The following is a 19,482-nucleotide window of genomic DNA, read 5'->3' on the forward strand; positions in this document are numbered from 1 at the left end:
AAATCGATAAATACAAAAACAAATCCGGATTACAAACTAAAACTGAGGGAAACACATCAAATATAGGAGAACTCTGACATAACATTAAAATGCATCACACACAGAAACAAACTATAATATAACAATGGCTAATTTCCTGACTTGGTACAGGAAATTTTAATAAAAAAAATGGTGGGTTGGACCTGGTTTTGTGGCATGCCAAACCTCCCGCTTTTATAGCTCGATGGGATAGATGCGTTCAACATAGTCACCAAATTTTGAATTATTTTGTGAGAGAACATCATCTATAAAGCAGAAATTAAAGATAAAGGATATTGCTAACTTCTTATTTTTCATTCTTAGAAGTTCATGTATGGAGTCAGCCTTGAAGCCTATGAACAAACAAGTCGATAAGAACAGGGGCATAATTGGTTTTCATTGTAATGCCGACAGTCTGTTGAAAAAGACGTCATCCAAACGTAACAAATATGTTGTCAATCAAGAAATCAAGCATCTTGAAGTCAGTTTCTGACATTTTTTTGTATGAATCAGTGTGATCTTTACAAAGTAGGATATATCCGTCCCGAAGACATGATATAATTATCTACGTTGGCCATTCTTTTTTTTAAACAAAGCAATACCAACTCTTTCAATTTGTCTTTTAGTTTGGAATGGAATATACTTGTGTAAAGTGTAGAAAAGTCAAATGTTTTAATATTATTGCATAAATTACACTGTACGTATTCTGAAGATCTTTGAAATATTTTAGTATCCACAAATAATCAACAACGAATAACACATGGTCAAAATATCTAGGTACATGTACAAAATTAAAATTTGGAAAGTCTGAAAAATTTACCAATTTGTTATGGATAATTTATTAATTACTCTTTAATGTGAATCTCCAGTGATTACAGATGACCCAAATTTATGATCGCTTCACTAATACCTGCCTATATCTTTGGTAAGACATGAATTTCATTGTCATGGGAAAATAATAAAAAAAAACATTTTCTCATGGTGGACGACATTGTAAAAGCTCAAGTTCAAGAACATCCACACATGAGTTTTTTCTTTGATACACGATGTTTTGCCAACCTTTCGATAGATATTAGAAATTCACAATTCACTTGAAAACTCGATATATACCCCTACGACACTTATTACGAGGGAAATCCAGTCAATCAAAGATCTGTTCCTTTGGAATATTAACAAAAGATGAAGATGAAGAAAAGTTTACTGCGTTAGATACCCAAAGTATACCAGTGTCCTTACTGACAACTATACTAATAGTGCTGGGTTGTCAAAGTTAACATACATCAGTGCCGGGCTTAAAAGTTATTGTAAAGCGACCTATATTATAGTAGTTGTGAATGATATGTGGATGCTTGAAATATTCCAAAGATATGGAGTACATACAATCTTTTGTGACTCTTTCATCTTGAAGTAGAATTAAAACAATCGGACTTTTACACATGTATGTTACACACACACACACACAATACTTTTTGAAAAGAAATTGAAAAAACCCACACCATTTTAGACTCTTGGAATACTTTAAATATACGTAACGGCATACAGTTAGTATGTAATGTCTGTCGGCTTGTTATATTAGATTTAATATTCTTCAAGAAAACACATTTTGTTTTTGTCTTTTTTTTTTTAATTGAGTATTCAAAATGACAATGTACAGATGCATGAAAATGTAAAATTTAAAACAATTTTAATATCTTATCGATTGAAAACTCCTTTCACCAGAACCCACTTTAGAAACATATAAATGCACCGATTTAATTTGACTAGCTTTCACTTTTCTTTACATCCATCAACTTTTTTCAAGCAGAATCTTTTCTTCACAACTTTTTCCATTCTGATTCAAATATTCTTGTGCAAGTTTTTGTTTGTTTTTGTTTTTTTCCCACGCTGAGATTCGACGCAGTGGTATACATATAATGCCAGCCAGTGCAAGAGAAACACCAGCCATGTAAAATGTTATACTGTAATCTCCAGATTTGTCTGCAAATGATCCTAAAATATAAAAGGAAACAATGTTTTTAAAGAATTTAATTTAATAAGATACTAGCCCTAAAAAGCATGTATAATATTCATTTGAAATAGACATATGATTGGTTTGTTGTTCGCATACAATGACCATGTAGCAATGTTATAACATTCCTTCGACTGAGAAAGTCCATAACAATACGTCTTTTCACATTTATTTTCAATTTCCGACCGCAGATATTGATTTATGAAGGAAATATCCCAAACATACATTGTAGATTTAAGAAAATAATATAATAAGAATTCCCGCACCCGTAGGTGTCCTTCAGCTGGCCCCTAAAATATGCATAATAGTACAGTGATAATGGACGTCATACTAAACTCCGAATTATACACAAGAAACTAAAATTTAAAATAATACAAGACTAACAAAGGCCAGAGGCTCCTGACTTGGGACAGGCGCAAAAATGCGGCGGGGTTAAACATGTTTATGAGATCTCAACCCTCCCCCTATACCTCTAGCCAATGTAGAAAAGTAAAAGAATAACAATACGCACATTAAAATTCAGTTCAAGAGAAGTCCGAGTCCGATGTCAAAAGATGTAACAAAAGAAAATAATGATGGCCTGTATTGGAGGTCCTTTATTTATTCATTCTTTTTACAGTATTTTTCTCGATTCGTTTTTTTGCAAATACTGGTTCTTATCCATCAAAAAAACTTTTTAGTCAGTTATTGTAAATTGGTATAAAAATGCAACTTGAGACATATGGTAGTTATACCGAATTGTATGCGATAATGACTTTTATATTTTAGACATATTCATTGCACTTAAACTTCGATTACTTTTTTGGCCTTTTAAACATTTTTTGATTACAGCGTCACTGACGAGTGACAGTCTTTTGTAGACGAAACGCGCGTCTGGCGTACATATAAAATATAAATCCTGGTATCTATGATTAGTTTATCTGCAATCAACCCGCATAAAGCATGGAAAATGCTCGGATGAATGTTTTCTTATATAAACTTGAATCAGTAACTTAAAATCTTTGTTTTAATTTCCGATTTATATATTTCATTTACACCACATCTCCATGATAGAGGAAATAAACATTTTTCATATTCTCTATTAGCCCCATTCAAACCCTATTTTATGATACTTACCTGTAACCGGTGGACCTAGGAATGACGATAAACCTTGACACAAGACAACCAAACCAAACGAACTTGATAACTTCTCTATACCCATCAGTTCTACCATTATAATGGAACGTAATGATACAAATGCAGCTACAATAAAACACAAAGGTTAGTTCTCTCGTTTGAAATGTTTCTATTATTTTGAAATAAACACGAAACAAATGTGTTATCTTATGAAGTGAGGTCTATCTTCTTGTAAAATTGTGGTTGAATGTAAAAAAAATATCTTGTCATTGATTATAGTCAATTTATAGTTTGTGTTTCTGTTATCTCAGTTACACAGTGAAAAACAATGTTTTGATGTTAGAGACTCAGACTGTATGCTAGGCTAAAAATGTCTTTTTGTTTTTTTCTATGTGTCGTTGTGGTATTGTCTTTCTTTAAGACCAAACAATAGTTTTATACAAAGTTATTTTACTTGCATAAAAGACCTATTAACTTAAAGTATCAAACAAAAATGCAAGGTCGATAATCAATGCATATTATAAATTTTGTTTAAACGTTGATATTTAAGTACCACAAACATGACAAATCAAACAGATACTTTAAATGTATTCATCAAAACCTTTTTTTTTTAAAAGCGTTACGTTTGTACTAGTAACCTGAAATTTTGTACCGGTTATGTCGAACAGAGTTCTTGTCATCAAATATTTTGTAGAATATCTACACAATAATATTTTTCCAATAATTACCGAACAATTGGCAGACAACGATTGCGCAAACACAATGTAGCAGATGGTATCTGTACGTCTGTGACTATTATACGAACTATAATATATCCCAGCTGTGCATATACTAACGTAATTGTAATGTGTAGGGGTATTTTGAACGAAAATCTTGATTAATTTCGTAATTGCTTGCTATTTTAATCAAAATGAGCCATTCTGGTATCGGGTATGATTATACATCTGAAGAAATTTTATCTTTGAATGTCTGATTATTCAATAGTTTTCATACAATTTATTGACGACTATCAAATAAATAGTTCATGCTTTGACAATTCATTAAAAACCATCATTATTATATATTTACCAATTCCAGAGCCAAACAAAATGGAATATGTGATTAAAACTCCATATATTCTATAAAATGGGACAAATGCAGTTGTTCCACCGGCTAAGATTAAAGCCATGTTGTTGATAAGGAGACAATCTGCCCATGGTCTATCAGATATAAACCCTACAGCTAATCGAGCTACGGTGTTTGCGATACCTATCAAAGAAATCAACAGAGCCTGTTCGCCCGACGATAGTCCAACCGATTTAGCATAATCTGGTAGAAAGTTAAACGGGATGAAAAAACCTGCAAATATTAAAAATAATTGTTAAGATACGTTTAAGATATAAATCACGACAAAGAAGGGTCAGTGAAGATTTCAACACCTGGATATATTATTTGCATAGTATGTTTTAACTCCGAGCAATACTTAAAAATGTACATTTATACAGATGCTATTGTTATCAAATATGAAATCTTTAAAAAAAAAATACTAACGGCTACAAGAGAGATAAAATTGTGATTTAAAGCAATCATTAGATTTGTTAGACATGACCAAAGGCAAACTTCAAGAAAGATATGGGAGGGGTCATAGGATTTAAAGCCTTTTTTCTATGAGAGGTATGTAAAGTTCATGCTTTGCATGAAATAGTTATAGCTCAATTAAAGGGTAGCTTCTTTATACAGGAAAACTATTATACTATACCAAAATACTTATATAATACAAATGTATCTATTCGAATAGTTTTCAACTGTACTAGGATTAAAATTTAATACGCCAGACGCGCGTTTCGTCTACATAAGACTCATCAGTGACGCTCCGCTCAAAATAATAAAGCCAAACAAATACAACGATGAAGAGCATTGAGGACCCAAAATTCCAAAAAAATGTGCCAAATATCGCTTAGGTATTTTTTAATTCCTGGGATTTAATCCATTGTTTTCTACATAAGAAAATGCCTGTATTAAGTTAGGAATATGACAGTTGTTATTCATTCGTTTGATGGATTTGAGCTTTTGATTTTGCCATTTGCTTAGGTATTTCCCGTTTTGAATTTTCTTTGACGTTCGGTATTTTTGAGATTTTACTTTTTTCATGATATATAGTCGTTTTCATTAGTATTCTCAGTTTAGTTATTAAATCAGAAGTTTATTTGTGACTGACTCTCACCGAAAGTGACTTAACTCTTAGCTAGCTTACTTTAATTGACCAACACGCCATAGAACTATATCCTCTTTCGAAGCACCTGAGTTCTCTAAACATTTTTGTTGGATGCGTGTTACCTTTTTAAACTTTGATTTACAGTGATTTTTTTTGTGGTATTTGATATTTCATTGTTAAAGCTGTTGCCACTGGTCGTGCTTTTGGCTATATTCTTTGTCTTAAATTACAATAATTATTGCTTACTTTTCCTTGTACAAAGTTCAACGTCATTTACTTCGATTTTGTGATTTCGCACGTTTAAACACTATTAATGTGTTCGCCTATTAGTAAATGTTAACCATTTGGAAAATTGATTACAAGTGACACATGCATGGTATTGGAATTGTAATGAATTAAATACGAATTCGCTGATGTTGTTGTTTTCTTTCATTTACATAGTGCACTCAAATTATTATAATACATTATATATATATAAATTACATAATTTGTACTTACCAAACATACAGAGAAAACATGAAATCCCATATACTACAAATGTTGGACTCTTCAGCAAAGAAAAGTCAAATGATAACAAAATAGATTTTAAAAATTGAATACAAGAATTTGATTCTTTCGTCTTTTCTTCATCTTTGATCGTCATTTTCTTCACATATTCACATTCATTTTTAGACTCGGTATATTCTGGAATGTGATGTAAACTACCACTATAGAATATATCTTTTCTAGCTAAAGGATTTAATGTATCTACATGTCTGTGATGTACATGTAGTTTTTGTGCACCATAAATGTCCTGACTCCTTGCTAAACGGCATACATTGTTTCCTAGGTCACCGTTCTGACCTACTTTAATTTCTTGTGATTTACACCTGTAAATTGGATTTTCCACTTTTAAGTCTACTTTTATCGTTTGTAAAAGCGGATCCGTGTGTCCATTTGCACATTTGCCGTTAGTTTCACTAATTACCTTTGGTATTGTTCTACGTCGTTTTGGTAAAGGTCGGTAAAAGCAACAAAATATTACACCATTTAAAACAATACCGGAAATTACCCATAAAGCTCCCTGCCAAGAATATTCGTTGATTAGAAAAACACATAAAGGAGCAAAGACAAAGCCACCTATTCCAGAACCACACACGGCGATACCAGTAGCGAAAGCCCGCCTTTTCTCAAAGTAATATCCTACCATTATTATAGCAGGTAAGTAAGCTAGACCAAAACCTCCTCCTACAAGATAAAAGGTTGTGCATTATTCATAGTTATAGATACATGTTTATGTGAACTTTGTATTTGAAGACAGGGTTTTGGACCAACAGAGTACAACTTTCTGTTATTTCGAGAGTTCTTAATCTAGAAAGTTGCAACCTTATTCTCTTAAACATGTTAAAATATAATGTTCGCAAAAGTTTAATCAACATATGAAAAACAATTATTGATACGTCTAGAAATTATAAATTGCAATTGGAACACTGATTTGCCGGATGGACAGAGTGCAAATCTGAAGTCCCCTTCAACTCCGTCTGTAGTGGACCAAAAGAGGGATTTTTGTATACAATAAATTACGGTCCATGTTGCATCTTTCTCTTCAAAGGGTAATGCATAAACTGTCAATCCACATACCATAGCTATATCATGTGTTATCTTGAAAACTTTTTATTATTTATGTTTCCATATAATTGCTCTTTTATTGTCAATAAAAAAATAAGAAAATAAATAAATGCTCTGTTCAAAACACGAATTAGAAATACATGCATGATTACGTGGAAATGGAGTTTATCGCTAATTCTGCTGATTTAAGATGTGCAATATTTTATTCCGAAAATCTATAGTTCACATCTGTATATCAATACAATACAATAATTTGTGCTGATGCGCTTCTGATAATGTTAAGTAAACTGAAACAAAACAGCATGGTACTTTCAAGATATGGAAAATAAAATATAAACAGAAAAATGCATATGATATCGGACAACAGCGACATATAAAGATAAAGATAAGATAAAGATATTTTATTTCGTAATCATAGGGCTCATAACAAGCATGTAATCACATAAAGTAAAAATAAAAAGCCTTTCTCTCCCACTCGCATACACTCACACATACAACTATCGTTCTGATTAAGGATGACATATGATCGTACATGCCAGGGTAAAAAATTGAAACGAGTCGGATCTCAGATACATGTCTCGAAATCTTATAACACTAACCTGCAATACCGCCATACAGGAAAATCATCAAATCTAAGTTTGTAGAAAACGTACACAGAAACAAACCAGCAGCTGCCATAAAACTACCAAATACAGCTACTCTACGTGCTCCAAATTTCTTTACAAATGCACTTGAAATTGGACCTGAAATCAAATTTAAGAATTTGAACTTTTAGAAAATGGCATGAGAAAGTGGAAACGTTCACACCCTTTCTACATTTCAAAATAGCAAGGCTCTATCTAAACAGCCCGACTCAATAATTTCATATTCATACATTTAAATATTTACTACAGTGCTCGGGCTAATACATTATTCAGGCTAAACTTTGAAATTTAGAGGTTAAGTGGACGGCCCGAATTTGTATACACAGTAACATATCAATTCAAACTTCCAAACTGTTTTCTACAAATAGGTTTATTCTGTAGATTCGTTTATCTCTTTGCTGATGATTTTGCGTTTATAGAGCTTTAATTTGTGTAGATGTCGTTTTGGTTGTTGTTGTCATGTTTTGATATAAACATTTTTACAAACAGATGTGGTATGATTGCAATTGCTACAACTTTCTACCAGGAACTAAATTACGTAGATTATATCCACCATAGTTCACATTACGACCTTCAACAGTAAGCAAATCCAATATCGCATTACTATATAATGATTTTGATGGTCAAGTTTAATTTCAGTGTTGTTGACGTTTATCCAACAACTTTTGAATAACACAGATAACATATAGCCTTCAATGTATTATTCATTGCCTAGTAACCGATTTACAATTGAGTTCTTCTGATTTTTTAAAACGTTTTTCCTGATCTATAGATCCACTTGTATTTCGATAGGTTTAAACATAAAACATATACTATACAATATAATTTTACACATTAAATAAAACAGTTTGTTCATTTTATTTTATACAATAGCCTTGATACATTTGTGATATCTACTTTATCATATCCTTTGTACATATTTTGACATATCTTTTGATAAATGGTGAAGAAATTATGTTCGTAGCCTTATTAATAACGTGAACCACAAAGATACTGACAGAGGTTATGCCGAGTTGACCTAGCATCTCTTCTTAATCTATTTTAAGCAGGCTACATGTACGTTGTTTATACCAGCGATATAGAATTCATGATAGTTTGATACACAATGGAGGATAAAGGCCGAGAGCATGTCGATCGTTCTGTTAATTTAACAGAGAAAAATACTTTGCTTTGTTCATTGTTAAAGGTCGTACGGTGACCTATAGTTGTTAATGTCTGTGTCATTTTGGTCTTTTGTGGCTAGTTGTCTCATTTGCAATCATACCACATCTTCTTTTTTATATTACAATATGTAAAATAATTCATTTATTCTAAAAGAATGAGTAAATACGTATAAATTATGGAAATGAATAAAATCTCACCAAACGATAGGTACATTCCGTTCATCACGGATCCAAGTAGTGCTGTTTTTCCTTTGCTGCCACCAAAATGATCCAAAAAGTACGGCAGGAACAAACCAAATGTGAAACATACTCCATCAACTAGGAAACTAATCATAAAAGACGAAAAAGTCACAACCCAGCCCCATCCACCATCTGGGGGTAGGGGTACGTCTGAATCACATTCTGTTTCTTCCTCTTCTTTCCGGGACTCCGGCATATTGACCTAATAAAGGAACAACTTTTATGATATATACTACAAACTTATTGATTTCAGAATCATTTAAGGAACTACAAATAATGTAAAGAATCAGCTGTATCTACCAACATAGACATTTTAAATATTACGCAAGAGTTTACTAAACACTAAACGACTGTTCACGGACTTTTCACCTGCATACAGAAATATCTATAAAGTTATGAATATCTGTTTTGTAAGCAGGTAAATGGTCCCGAAGGATACAAAGGTTTATAGTTCTTGAAGGCCTACATTCTTGCATTTACTTAAATATCTTCCTCTTATAACAACTGAAGATGTGTTGGCATTCAAGGAATAGACTTTGTTATTGAAATAAATTGAAGTCCAAGTAGAACAGATTAATAATCAAAACTTACTCTTTTAATTTGAATTCAAGGTATAAATGTTTCCTTTATCAAAGGACATGAAATCACATATGCATTGAAGCACAAACACATACATATGTATATTATATACTGTATATGCATTAAAATATACAGACACAGCCACGTTCACTTTTATTTCTATAGAAGTCGCTCTTCACTATACTACTACCTGTCGATACATTTATTTTTGGCATTGCACAAGTCATGTCTTCTTTGACTATTAATGACGTTAAAATACTAAATCCCTGTGATGTGTTTTAGTCGATTTTAGTCTCTGATGCATGATTTTTTTACTATTAATTGGTTTTGGCTTTTAACTAGCTGTCAGTAACTGCGAGTACTCTCAAATCGTATTTTCTTGTTAATTCGACCTGTTGATACTGTTTATAATGCTTTTTGTCATTTTTTATTTATATGGATCTTGTCTGTATACCAGCTTTGATTATTTGTAATATCTTCAATTTTTCACTTATTCTTACAACATTTGTATAAACTTCAAGATTATAAAAAACGTTTTTTTTCTAAAGAGAACATTGATTGGGTAAATATTTCTCAGTGTTTTTGAATTTGTTTGTTAGCCTTTTGGTCATGAATGTTTGTCTCTAATATTTAATTAACTGTGCATTTGTATTCAGATATCGCAGATCTAATTTATTCGTTCATTGTGTAATCATACGTTTTTTGATTGAGTTAAGTCTGCCAATTGATATTTTATCGTATGTTTTCCTATGTTGTGATGTTATGCTATTGTTTCAGAAAAAGGGAGAAGGTTTGGGCCCATTAAAACGTTTAATCCCGCTGCAAATGTTTGCACCTGTCCTAAGTCAGGAATCTGATGTACAGTAGTTGTCGTTTGTTTATGTAATATATACGTGTTTCTCGTTTCTCGTTTTGTTTATATAGATTAGACCGTTGGTTTTCCCGTTTGAATGGTTTTACACTAGTAATTTTGGGGCCCTTTATAGCTTGTTGTTCGGTGTGAGCCAAGGCTCCGTGTTGAAGGCCGTACTTTAACCTATAATGGTTTAATTTTTAAATTGTTATTTGGATGGAGAGTTGTCTCATTGGCACTCACACCACATCTTCCTATATCTAGACACATTGTCAACGTATATATGTGTTCCTCATAACAGAACTTCTTCTGAAAACTTTGTTGTAAACAATGCTGTAATTTTAACATCAGAAACAATTTTCTTGATTTCACTTCACCAGGAACGCAATAAGACGACTATTTGGAAGTCAATGATGTATATGACGCAAAACAGTTTAAGAACTACATGTATATAATATAAGACCAAAGACTTAAATTAATAGCCAAATTCCTCTTAGGTCAACTTTGCCTGAGGGAATGGGATCCTAAGTTTCATAATCATTTATAAAATTATCATCGTACAATTTTAGAAAGGTTTGTTATAAATCATGTCAGTACCAAAGTTACAGTTGTTCTAAATACAGATAATAGAATAAAATATGAAAAATTCTTATATCAACAAAATGTCTGAAAAATGTCTGTAAACTTGGTATACATTTTATTAGTGCTATGGACTGTGTTACAGGCTATACGAAAAAAATGGTTAACTTTGGATCCAATTTAAGTCATAGATGAAGAAACACGTATAATTTTCAAAATTGGAAACTAGTGGTAGATTTGTATATATAAGCATAAGAAAAGAGAAACACAACACAAGACGTAGGTTGATCGAAATCAATAAACTATTGCATATCAAAGTCACATATGGTCATCCATAAAGTACACAACGTTAGTTTGCGTCCGGTTAAAAGTCCATTGAACGTCTCTATATATAGTTTTACAATATTAGAAAGTCACATATGGAGGTAAAAAAGTCACAATCTGTATAATCAGATACGGGCTACGTTTTCTTTCGTTCAGTGACTAAATGACGTTTACTACCCCTTCTTTTATGTTAAAATATACAGTAAAAATTGTGCTTAATTGGTTTAAAAAGTAAAATCACAAAAATATTGAACTTGGAGGAAAATCAATTCGGAAAGTCTATAATCACATGGCAAAATCAAATAACAAAACGCATCAAAAACGAATGGACAAGAACTGTAATAAAATGGTATTTATCACTTTAGTGTAACAATACAGTACGTGTTCAAATAGTTATAAGCTACAGTTATTCCGAACTTGGCTATGTTGAAGGTCATGAGAATGAAAGCTAGAATTAAAACAATACTCAAGGTTTATCCAATTAGCACCCCATCATGTTGGGAGCGCATAATGGATAACATGTGTGGGGTATTCGCCATTGGAACAGAAACCCCGTACGATTATAACATCATGCAGAGAAGATATCTTATCTATAAGAACAATCCGAGACATTCTTAGGTACCTCTTGATTATTTACATACCAATATACATGTACATGTATAAGCTATACATGTACATGTATAAGCTGTGTCGGATAGAGTTTAACCTTTTAAGTTATGCAAATGAATATCAAAAAAACATCTGTTAAAATATTTCGGACTAAAAAAATCTCTACGGAAAATCTGTAACTATTTGAACATTGAGTTTTTTTTTAAGAAGAATCCAAATAAATCCAAATTAATTTTTTATTTGGTATAAATTTGAATGTCCCAAAATCAATCAAAATCTAATATATGTACATGTAAATGCATACATGCACTTCCATAAGGCTTATACATGTACATAACTGGAACATGCATTCGTGCAGTTGCATAAGGTATATTTTTATCCAACGCACCTCATATAATAGCTTATCTAATAATATTATATTAGCTTTGAGCGTTCCTGATGAAGGTAAATCCAGAAAAGTGCTTCGGACGCATGAAATTATTAAACGTGTTGTTTTCATTTTTTTTTTATCTCTAAGAAGTACACTGACTCTTACCTTTACTGAACTACTAATTCACGTTCCAAAACTATACAATGAATACACATGATAAGCTAGTAAGCCCTGCAAATACAACACATAATGAATGAATGAATGAATGAATGAATTTTATTTGCAAAAGCATATAGAACATGCTATGGCAATACATAATATATACATATTGTGACAAAAGACTGGTAACAGAGAACAATACAATAATAACATACATAATGTAGCTAACCAATAATATCAGATCTAGCTTTCCATGCACTCTTTAAATAGTTACAGAGCTTAATTGTTAGAGATCTAGAATTAGCTTTCAACAAACAAGATAGTTTAAAAATAGTAGGCCATGAACAATAATAGCGTGGCAAAAACAATATTCTAATTGCCCTATATGCTGGACATACCAATACAAAATGAAATTCGTTCTCAACACATTGCATATTACAACATACACAAAGACGCATTTCTCTTGGTATATCAGAGAAGCGACCAACTTCAACATTAAGTTTCAATGTACCACTTCGTAGTTTTGTAAGAATGTTACTATTATTAATGTAGCCTACATAATCATTTATATATCTGATAAGTATATATCCATGTAATTAATATGTAAATCATATTCATGCTCTCCTGAAAAAATGGTTCATTAAGGTACAAAATTGAGAGCCACTGTAATATAGAATTAACCGTCAGCTTTGTCAGTGAAGTTTTTGTGTATTTTTTTATTTTTTGAAACTGTGGAAGCCTTGTTTGAAAGCAAATGGATTTATCAACCACATTTCTTAATAATCAATATAAAGACCACTTAAAACTTATTTTGGTCACTGTTGGTCCACCATATTTTTTTTTCAGAAATTCTATTGACCATTTGTGGTCAAGGAAATTCTCATTTTAATTATGATGCATGTTCTTGTTTCAAAATGAAACATGATCCTTTTAGAAGATCGTAGAAACTATATTTTATTAAGTTTTGAAAGCTATATATCTTAAAAAGAGGAGTATAAATGAACAACTTAATCATAGTTTTAAGGCAATTGATGCATCATGAACCTCACATTTTTTCACATCTTTTTTAAAAATGAATTTTGATATATCCCATTTTCTTTTTATTGGGATGAATGTTTAGTATTATTTCTAACAATTATTTTATTAGAATTTTGTCCAATTATCAATTTTAAGATCACGGAAAGCCATGCATGTTTGTTAGCGGTCACCCTTTTATTAAACCCTATTTTTTTTAAACTTATCATTACAGTCTGGTAGCAATGGAACATTCGCGCTATTTCTTACACATTGATTAGTCCGGTCCAATTTTTATTAAAGAATCCACGGATGTTTGAAGACCGTTGGATTATAAAAACATTTAATTTTAGTTCTTTTCTCAAAGAGGTATTTTAATTATCTATTACATTTGATAGGGTATTTTATGACTTTTCATTTGACCCCAAAATGATGCAATTTTAAGCCTTTATATAGTGGCCATTTCTAGAGTAGATTCCATCAGGATGAAGCAGGTCAAAGTTGTTTCTGATTGGTCCATTGGTTTCAAAAGATAAAAGAGATTTGTTAAAAGTGTAAGATGAACGCAAATTGGTGACATAAGCTAACACAGCGCTAGCTGGTTCTTATCATGCTATGGTCCGGATAGCTAAAAAAATATGATACGCGTTTGGTTTGAATTCAAGTAAATTTTACATGTAAATCAACACTTACTTTAGTATATACATGTAGGTAAAATTGAGATTGAACAACCAACTTTGGTCTATTAATTTATATCGTATTTATTATCGGTCATTGGCTCATTGCACTATCATAAATTCGCAAAAATGTAAATTAATATAATTACACGCATTAAATCTCGATTATAAGTATTTCAAAATGTCCAATTTAATGTCAACAAAGTTTTAGAAGATATTTGTCATGAATACAGGTCGGTATATACATTTAATGTCACAGTATGCGCGGTAGCACTAATACATGTACAATGTATATATGACAAGTGATAAAGGGACCTTGATATATAATACTTATACGTAGTATACTTTGAAAGGGTCACTCAAATGTCAGACACACATACAATATTTGATTCGTGTCAAATAAAATGATAATTACAAAATTATTTTAGCAAGATAAACTATAATTGCATGCTCTAATTGTGCAGGTATTTTCAAGTAACTCCTGTTTTAATTTATGTAGCTATATTCCAATGTCACTGTCAGTCAAATTTATTATAATTTATAATCGTCCCTATACTTTAATTTATTTATTTATGAATTTTGATTTAATTTAGTCACCTAGTTTTTTTTGCATATAAGATAAAACAAATGTGACGGTAATTTGATCCTACTTGCATCACTGTATTTCTTCAAATAAATGAGTGCATATCTTATTCATGGCGAATTATATCTCTTGAATAAGAGTTTAAATTGTGAATATATCCAAATGACGTAAATGTGAAAATAATAACTGTATAAATTTCATGCGTCCGAATATGAAAAGGAAGTAGAAGATGATTGCCAATTAATGAGACAACTCTCCAAAAGAGACCAAAATGACACAGACATTAACAGCTATATAGATCCCCGTACGACCTTCAACAATGAACGGACATCATCTCTGGATTTACCCTCGTTAGGGACGCTCAAAGCCGAATATTTGAAAGCCAACGGTTATAATTGATAATGAATAAAGTGATTAACAAGATAAACGGAAGCAGTATGGTCACTACAGTGTAATATTTGATAGAACGAGCGGACAGACAGAGAAAAATTAAGTATATCCAGCTTTAGGAGCGGAGATGTAAATTAATGATAATTTAACAATAACAATCTAATCATTTGAATTTACAGTAGCAAATTTGATTGCAATACATTTCTTAAAATTAAAGAAGAGATCTCAAAACTAGGAAATTTGTGATATTTGTGACTGTACCCAATGTTTGGAACATGTGTTTTTTTTAAGTAAATACATGAATTTTACAGAATTCAAATATCTTTATACCAGATATTCAGCAAACTATATATATTGTAACCTCTAGCAAACATCTTTAAGATTTTATGTGTTACTATTTGTAAATATATGTACTTGTCGCTCCTGTAACTAAAACAAATCTGCGTCTGATAGTAGTTTGAATAAACAGTTTAACACAGTTTAAACAGATTTATAATATATGTACTGTGATTATACTGAATACAAAGGGTAAAAAGGTAACTCTATCATATAACTTTTATTAGTATAGTACAATAACAAAGTATGACTAATTTGTACTGTATAAGACAAGTTTATCAGTAAGATTTAAAACTGTTCGGTGAAATTGGGAAAAAAATGTCTATGACTTATTTTAAACATGTGTTCCCTCATTTTATGCTTATTTTGCAGTGTGTGAAACACTATCCATACATGTACATGTAGTTTCGTAGGTTTGGAATAGTATAAAAAAGAGAGAAGTAAAAGATACCAGAGGGACATCCAGAAGAGGGGCAAAAAATTACAGCTCATAATTAAAAAGACAACGCAGCTAAAATAAGAACAAGACCAATAAACAAAAAATAGTACTCAAAACACAACATGGAAAACTAAAGACTGAGCAACACGAACCCAACCAAAAACTCGAGAAGATCACAGGTGCTCTGCAAGGGTAAACAGATCGTGCTCCACACTGTGGCACCCGTCGTATTGTTTATATTATTTTAAAACCGGTAGTACATGTAAGTCTTATTCGGTAGGTCACATACGGGAAAAAAATCCTTGGAAAGATGATAGCGTATTATAAATATATGAATTTAAAAAAAAAACCCGCGTATTATAAATATATGAATTTAAAAAAAAAAAACAAGTTTAACCACGACATATACTTGTACACAGGTGCCCGTCCCAAGTAAGGAAGTTCCGTCATTAAATTGTTGTTGTTTATCGTTTTGATGATTTTTGTGTGATTGGATTGATATTTGGAGAATTTGGTGTTATATGCTGATCTTGAATATTTCAGATTATTACATTCTCAATTTAAATAGATAAATTGCGACTTTTAATAGCTTGTTGAGAACGGTACGTGTAGCCTTGCTATCTTTCGATTATTTTTTTCGTTGGGTTGCTGTCCTATTGATGTATATTTTCCACATGTCCTTGTTTTCATAAACGAGTCAAACCAAGTACTAATTATTAACATGAAATTAATCCAGCCATTTTTAAAAGGGGGGTTCACAATTAAGGATAAAAGGGGGATTCCAACTATATTATGTCCCAATTTCAAATGCATTGATCTTCCAGAAACAATTTTAGTAGAATCAAAAAAGAAATGACACGGTTATATTTCATACCCTCTGTTCTCTCCAAACCAAAATATATAAAACATGTACACATTGACATTATCGGTATTGCAAAAAAAATGAAACAAAGAAAATAATCAAAATTTAACTTACCTTTTAAATTTATAAATTATTAGGTGTTTACATCTTATCTTAACAAAGACCGTTAAGTACCTGCAAAGAGTAAATAATAATCATGTGAAGTTTCTTTTCACTCTATGGCCTTGACTTTTTTCATACACTAAAAGTAGGATTGTCCTGTTTACAAAAGATAGACGTAGAATTATTCAGGTAAAAACCGCAGAGTACCCCATTCGCTGCTGGGAGGATATAATTATGGGATCTTTGAGTCCAGAATGCGATTTGTTTTCAATTTTTAAACTAAATAATACAATAAGAAATTCATTTGTAACAGTTTGAAATATGTGAAAAATCTATAATGTTAATGATTTTTATCTAATAGATTTTGCTTGTAGGACAGCTGTGAATATATTAAATATATCAGCAGGCTTTGATGCGACATAAGCTAAAATTAAATACTTATGAAGTCACTTTAACAATCTATGATATGTCTCATACTGAAAAGCAAACAAGTAGGCTTAATACCATAAGAGGTTAAGTGTGAAATTATATGATAATGTTTAACTCCCATGCAGGTTTACCGCCTATACAAAGTTCAACACCGGTCAGTAGTACAATGGAAAATCTCACAAGTTTTTTTTTCAAAAGTAACAACTTAATCTTATTTGGATTTTTACCCTGATTCGTCAAAATTCCAGGATTATTTTCAAAGGCTAATCATGCATGATTAACATACACCAATATTATATGGTTAATGCAAAACGTCAGCTTTCAATAAGTAATCTTTTTGACCATGTGGTAAATCATAAACAAATGCAGGATATTCAAGTACATACACTGATATATTGGTTCATACATGGTGTTTATATTATTAGATAGTTAAAAATGATCTCTGACTTCAATGTATTAAGAAAAACGTAATTTGGGGACCAAGTTAATTGAAATGCAAAATTGAGAATGGAAATGGGGAATGTGTCAAAGAGACAACAACCCGACCATAGAAAAGACAACAGTTTGTTATAATCAATTTTGACAGCTAACGTTGCACATTGGATTTATATTAATTTGTATAAATGCATTATCATGTACAAAGCCTGACTGAAAAATGACTGTCTGCACTTTACAATATATCATATTTTAACCTATATGCGTTGGCTTGCACTTGCATTAGGTGCAAATGTCATTTTATATTACTAGTGATGGGTATACTATGTTTCGGTGTAGCTGGAGAAAAAAATAATGAATTAATGTGGCAAAGTTAGCCTCGTTTATTATTTTGATGGATATACTAGTTAACATATCATGTTTGTTTAGTCAATGTACATGATGTATTTGCCATAGCCAAAATTGTTTTTTTTTCTGTTTTTGCAAATAAAGATTTATAGTATAATGGTATTTATGTAAATGTACATATAGTTACAATAGGGTCATGAAGAAATTTGATATAATACAGTGCCCGCAGGGTAAATGTGTGTAAATACACTAAAATCCAGATCATGAAACCCGATAATGAAATGTATTAAATGATGTTGATAAATGGGATAATCTGTAATGAAAGTGGACATCTGTTTGTATCCGCACATGTGTATACACATAATATACTTGTACAATGTAACACATATTCATATCCCCACAATACATAAATTCTCATTAAATGTAAACGGATGGTTTGTTACTTTTTAAATGAAAAAAAAAATCAATTATAATAGAATAGATAGAAAGTAAGTAATCCAAATAATTCCTTTCAATGATTTTATTTTCAGCGCTGAATTGATGTGGTGTTTGTTTACAACGTTTTAAAATTATTAAATCTAAAAATTCTATACATTAAAGCTTTTTAAAATATCGATAACGTTTGTACCCGCGTTTGTAACCACTATTTTCGAAAAATACAAAAGAAAATTGTTTCTAAAAGGAAATTAGACGCGGAAGTTCCGAACAGATAATTAAATCTTTTTTATTGTCACACACTTAGAATACTACACAACGAAATACAAATTAAACGTCGTAGTATATCTTATCTCCATTTAATGTATTTGTAAATAATCCAAAAGTATTACTAAAGAAATCGACAGGTTCCTTTTAACCTTAAATAATAACAAGTATACAGTCTTACCTTTCTTATGATTCAGATAAAACCGGAAGATGTAAACAGCTGATTTTAAGCCAATGCTTGAACAGTGTAATGACCTTGGAATAGAGACCACTATCGATCAAGACAATCGTTAACGCTAGCCATTGTTTCTTTATTACATGTTTACCGAATTTAGATTCCTATTAAGACCTAAATATAAATGTGGATGTCGTGTGTTATCTTGCTTTTATGTAGAATACACATTTGAAGGGCATATTGATATTGCACATTGCCCGAGATACATTTATACATTGACACGAAAGTGATACGTGCTTATGTTTACTGTGTATTTTTTTTACGATTTACGTACAAAATGTGTGCTATAAAAAAAATATATAACTGCTAACAGCTTTGAAAATCATTGAACAGCAAATTCACTACAATTTGCAAAACTAATTATGTAACTTAAAAAATATTAATATTTCTATTAACCCCCCTTTTTTGGAAAATATTTGGTTGCTTACATAGGAAATCATTGAAGCGTGACTGGAGCGGACCCCTC

At 31.2% G+C, this 19,482-nt stretch overlaps 1 protein-coding gene across 2 annotated transcripts; it reads right to left on the bottom strand.

Annotated features, from left to right (window-relative positions):
• Positions 1–1,710: 1,710 nt before the first annotated feature.
• LOC134720943 (monocarboxylate transporter 12-like) lies at positions 1,711–19,182 on the bottom strand. 2 transcript variants are annotated; one of them, XM_063583545.1, is made up of 9 exons: positions 18,963–19,181; positions 16,880–16,939; positions 12,471–12,536; positions 8,950–9,193; positions 7,544–7,687; positions 5,835–6,563; positions 4,211–4,480; positions 3,143–3,268; positions 1,711–2,007 (listed from the first exon to the last, which is right to left on the bottom strand). In XM_063583545.1, the coding sequence occupies exons 4-9, from the start codon at positions 9,185–9,187 to the stop codon at positions 1,805–1,807; spliced, it is 1,710 nt and encodes a 569-aa protein (XP_063439615.1). In that variant the 5' UTR covers positions 9,188–9,193; positions 12,471–12,536; positions 16,880–16,939; positions 18,963–19,181; the 3' UTR covers positions 1,711–1,804. The 2 variants fall into 2 exon arrangements, with proteins under 2 accessions (XP_063439615.1, XP_063439616.1); XM_063583546.1 differs by lacking the exon at positions 12,471–12,536 and having other exon boundaries at positions 18,963–19,182.
• Positions 19,183–19,482: the final 300 nt, after the last annotated feature.

The sequence above is a fragment of the Mytilus trossulus genome, chromosome 6 (assembly GCF_036588685.1).
Source record: "Mytilus trossulus isolate FHL-02 chromosome 6, PNRI_Mtr1.1.1.hap1, whole genome shotgun sequence".
Lineage (NCBI taxonomy): Eukaryota > Metazoa > Mollusca > Bivalvia > Mytilida > Mytilidae > Mytilus > Mytilus trossulus.

Excerpts from the sequence above, each read along its gene's own strand:
- LOC134720943 (XM_063583546.1), bottom strand. The coding sequence starts at position 9,187 with ATGCCGGAGTCCCGGAAAGAAGAGGAAGAAACAGAATGTGATTCAGAC. Across the intron at positions 3,269-4,210 it reads TTTGTTTGGCTCTGGAATTG|CTGCATTTGTATCATTACGT; the intron begins GTAAATATATAA and ends GTTTTATTGTAG. Across the intron at positions 2,008-3,142 it reads CCTAGGTCCACCGGTTACAG|GATCATTTGCAGACAAATCT; the intron begins GTAAGTATCATA and ends TTTATATTTTAG.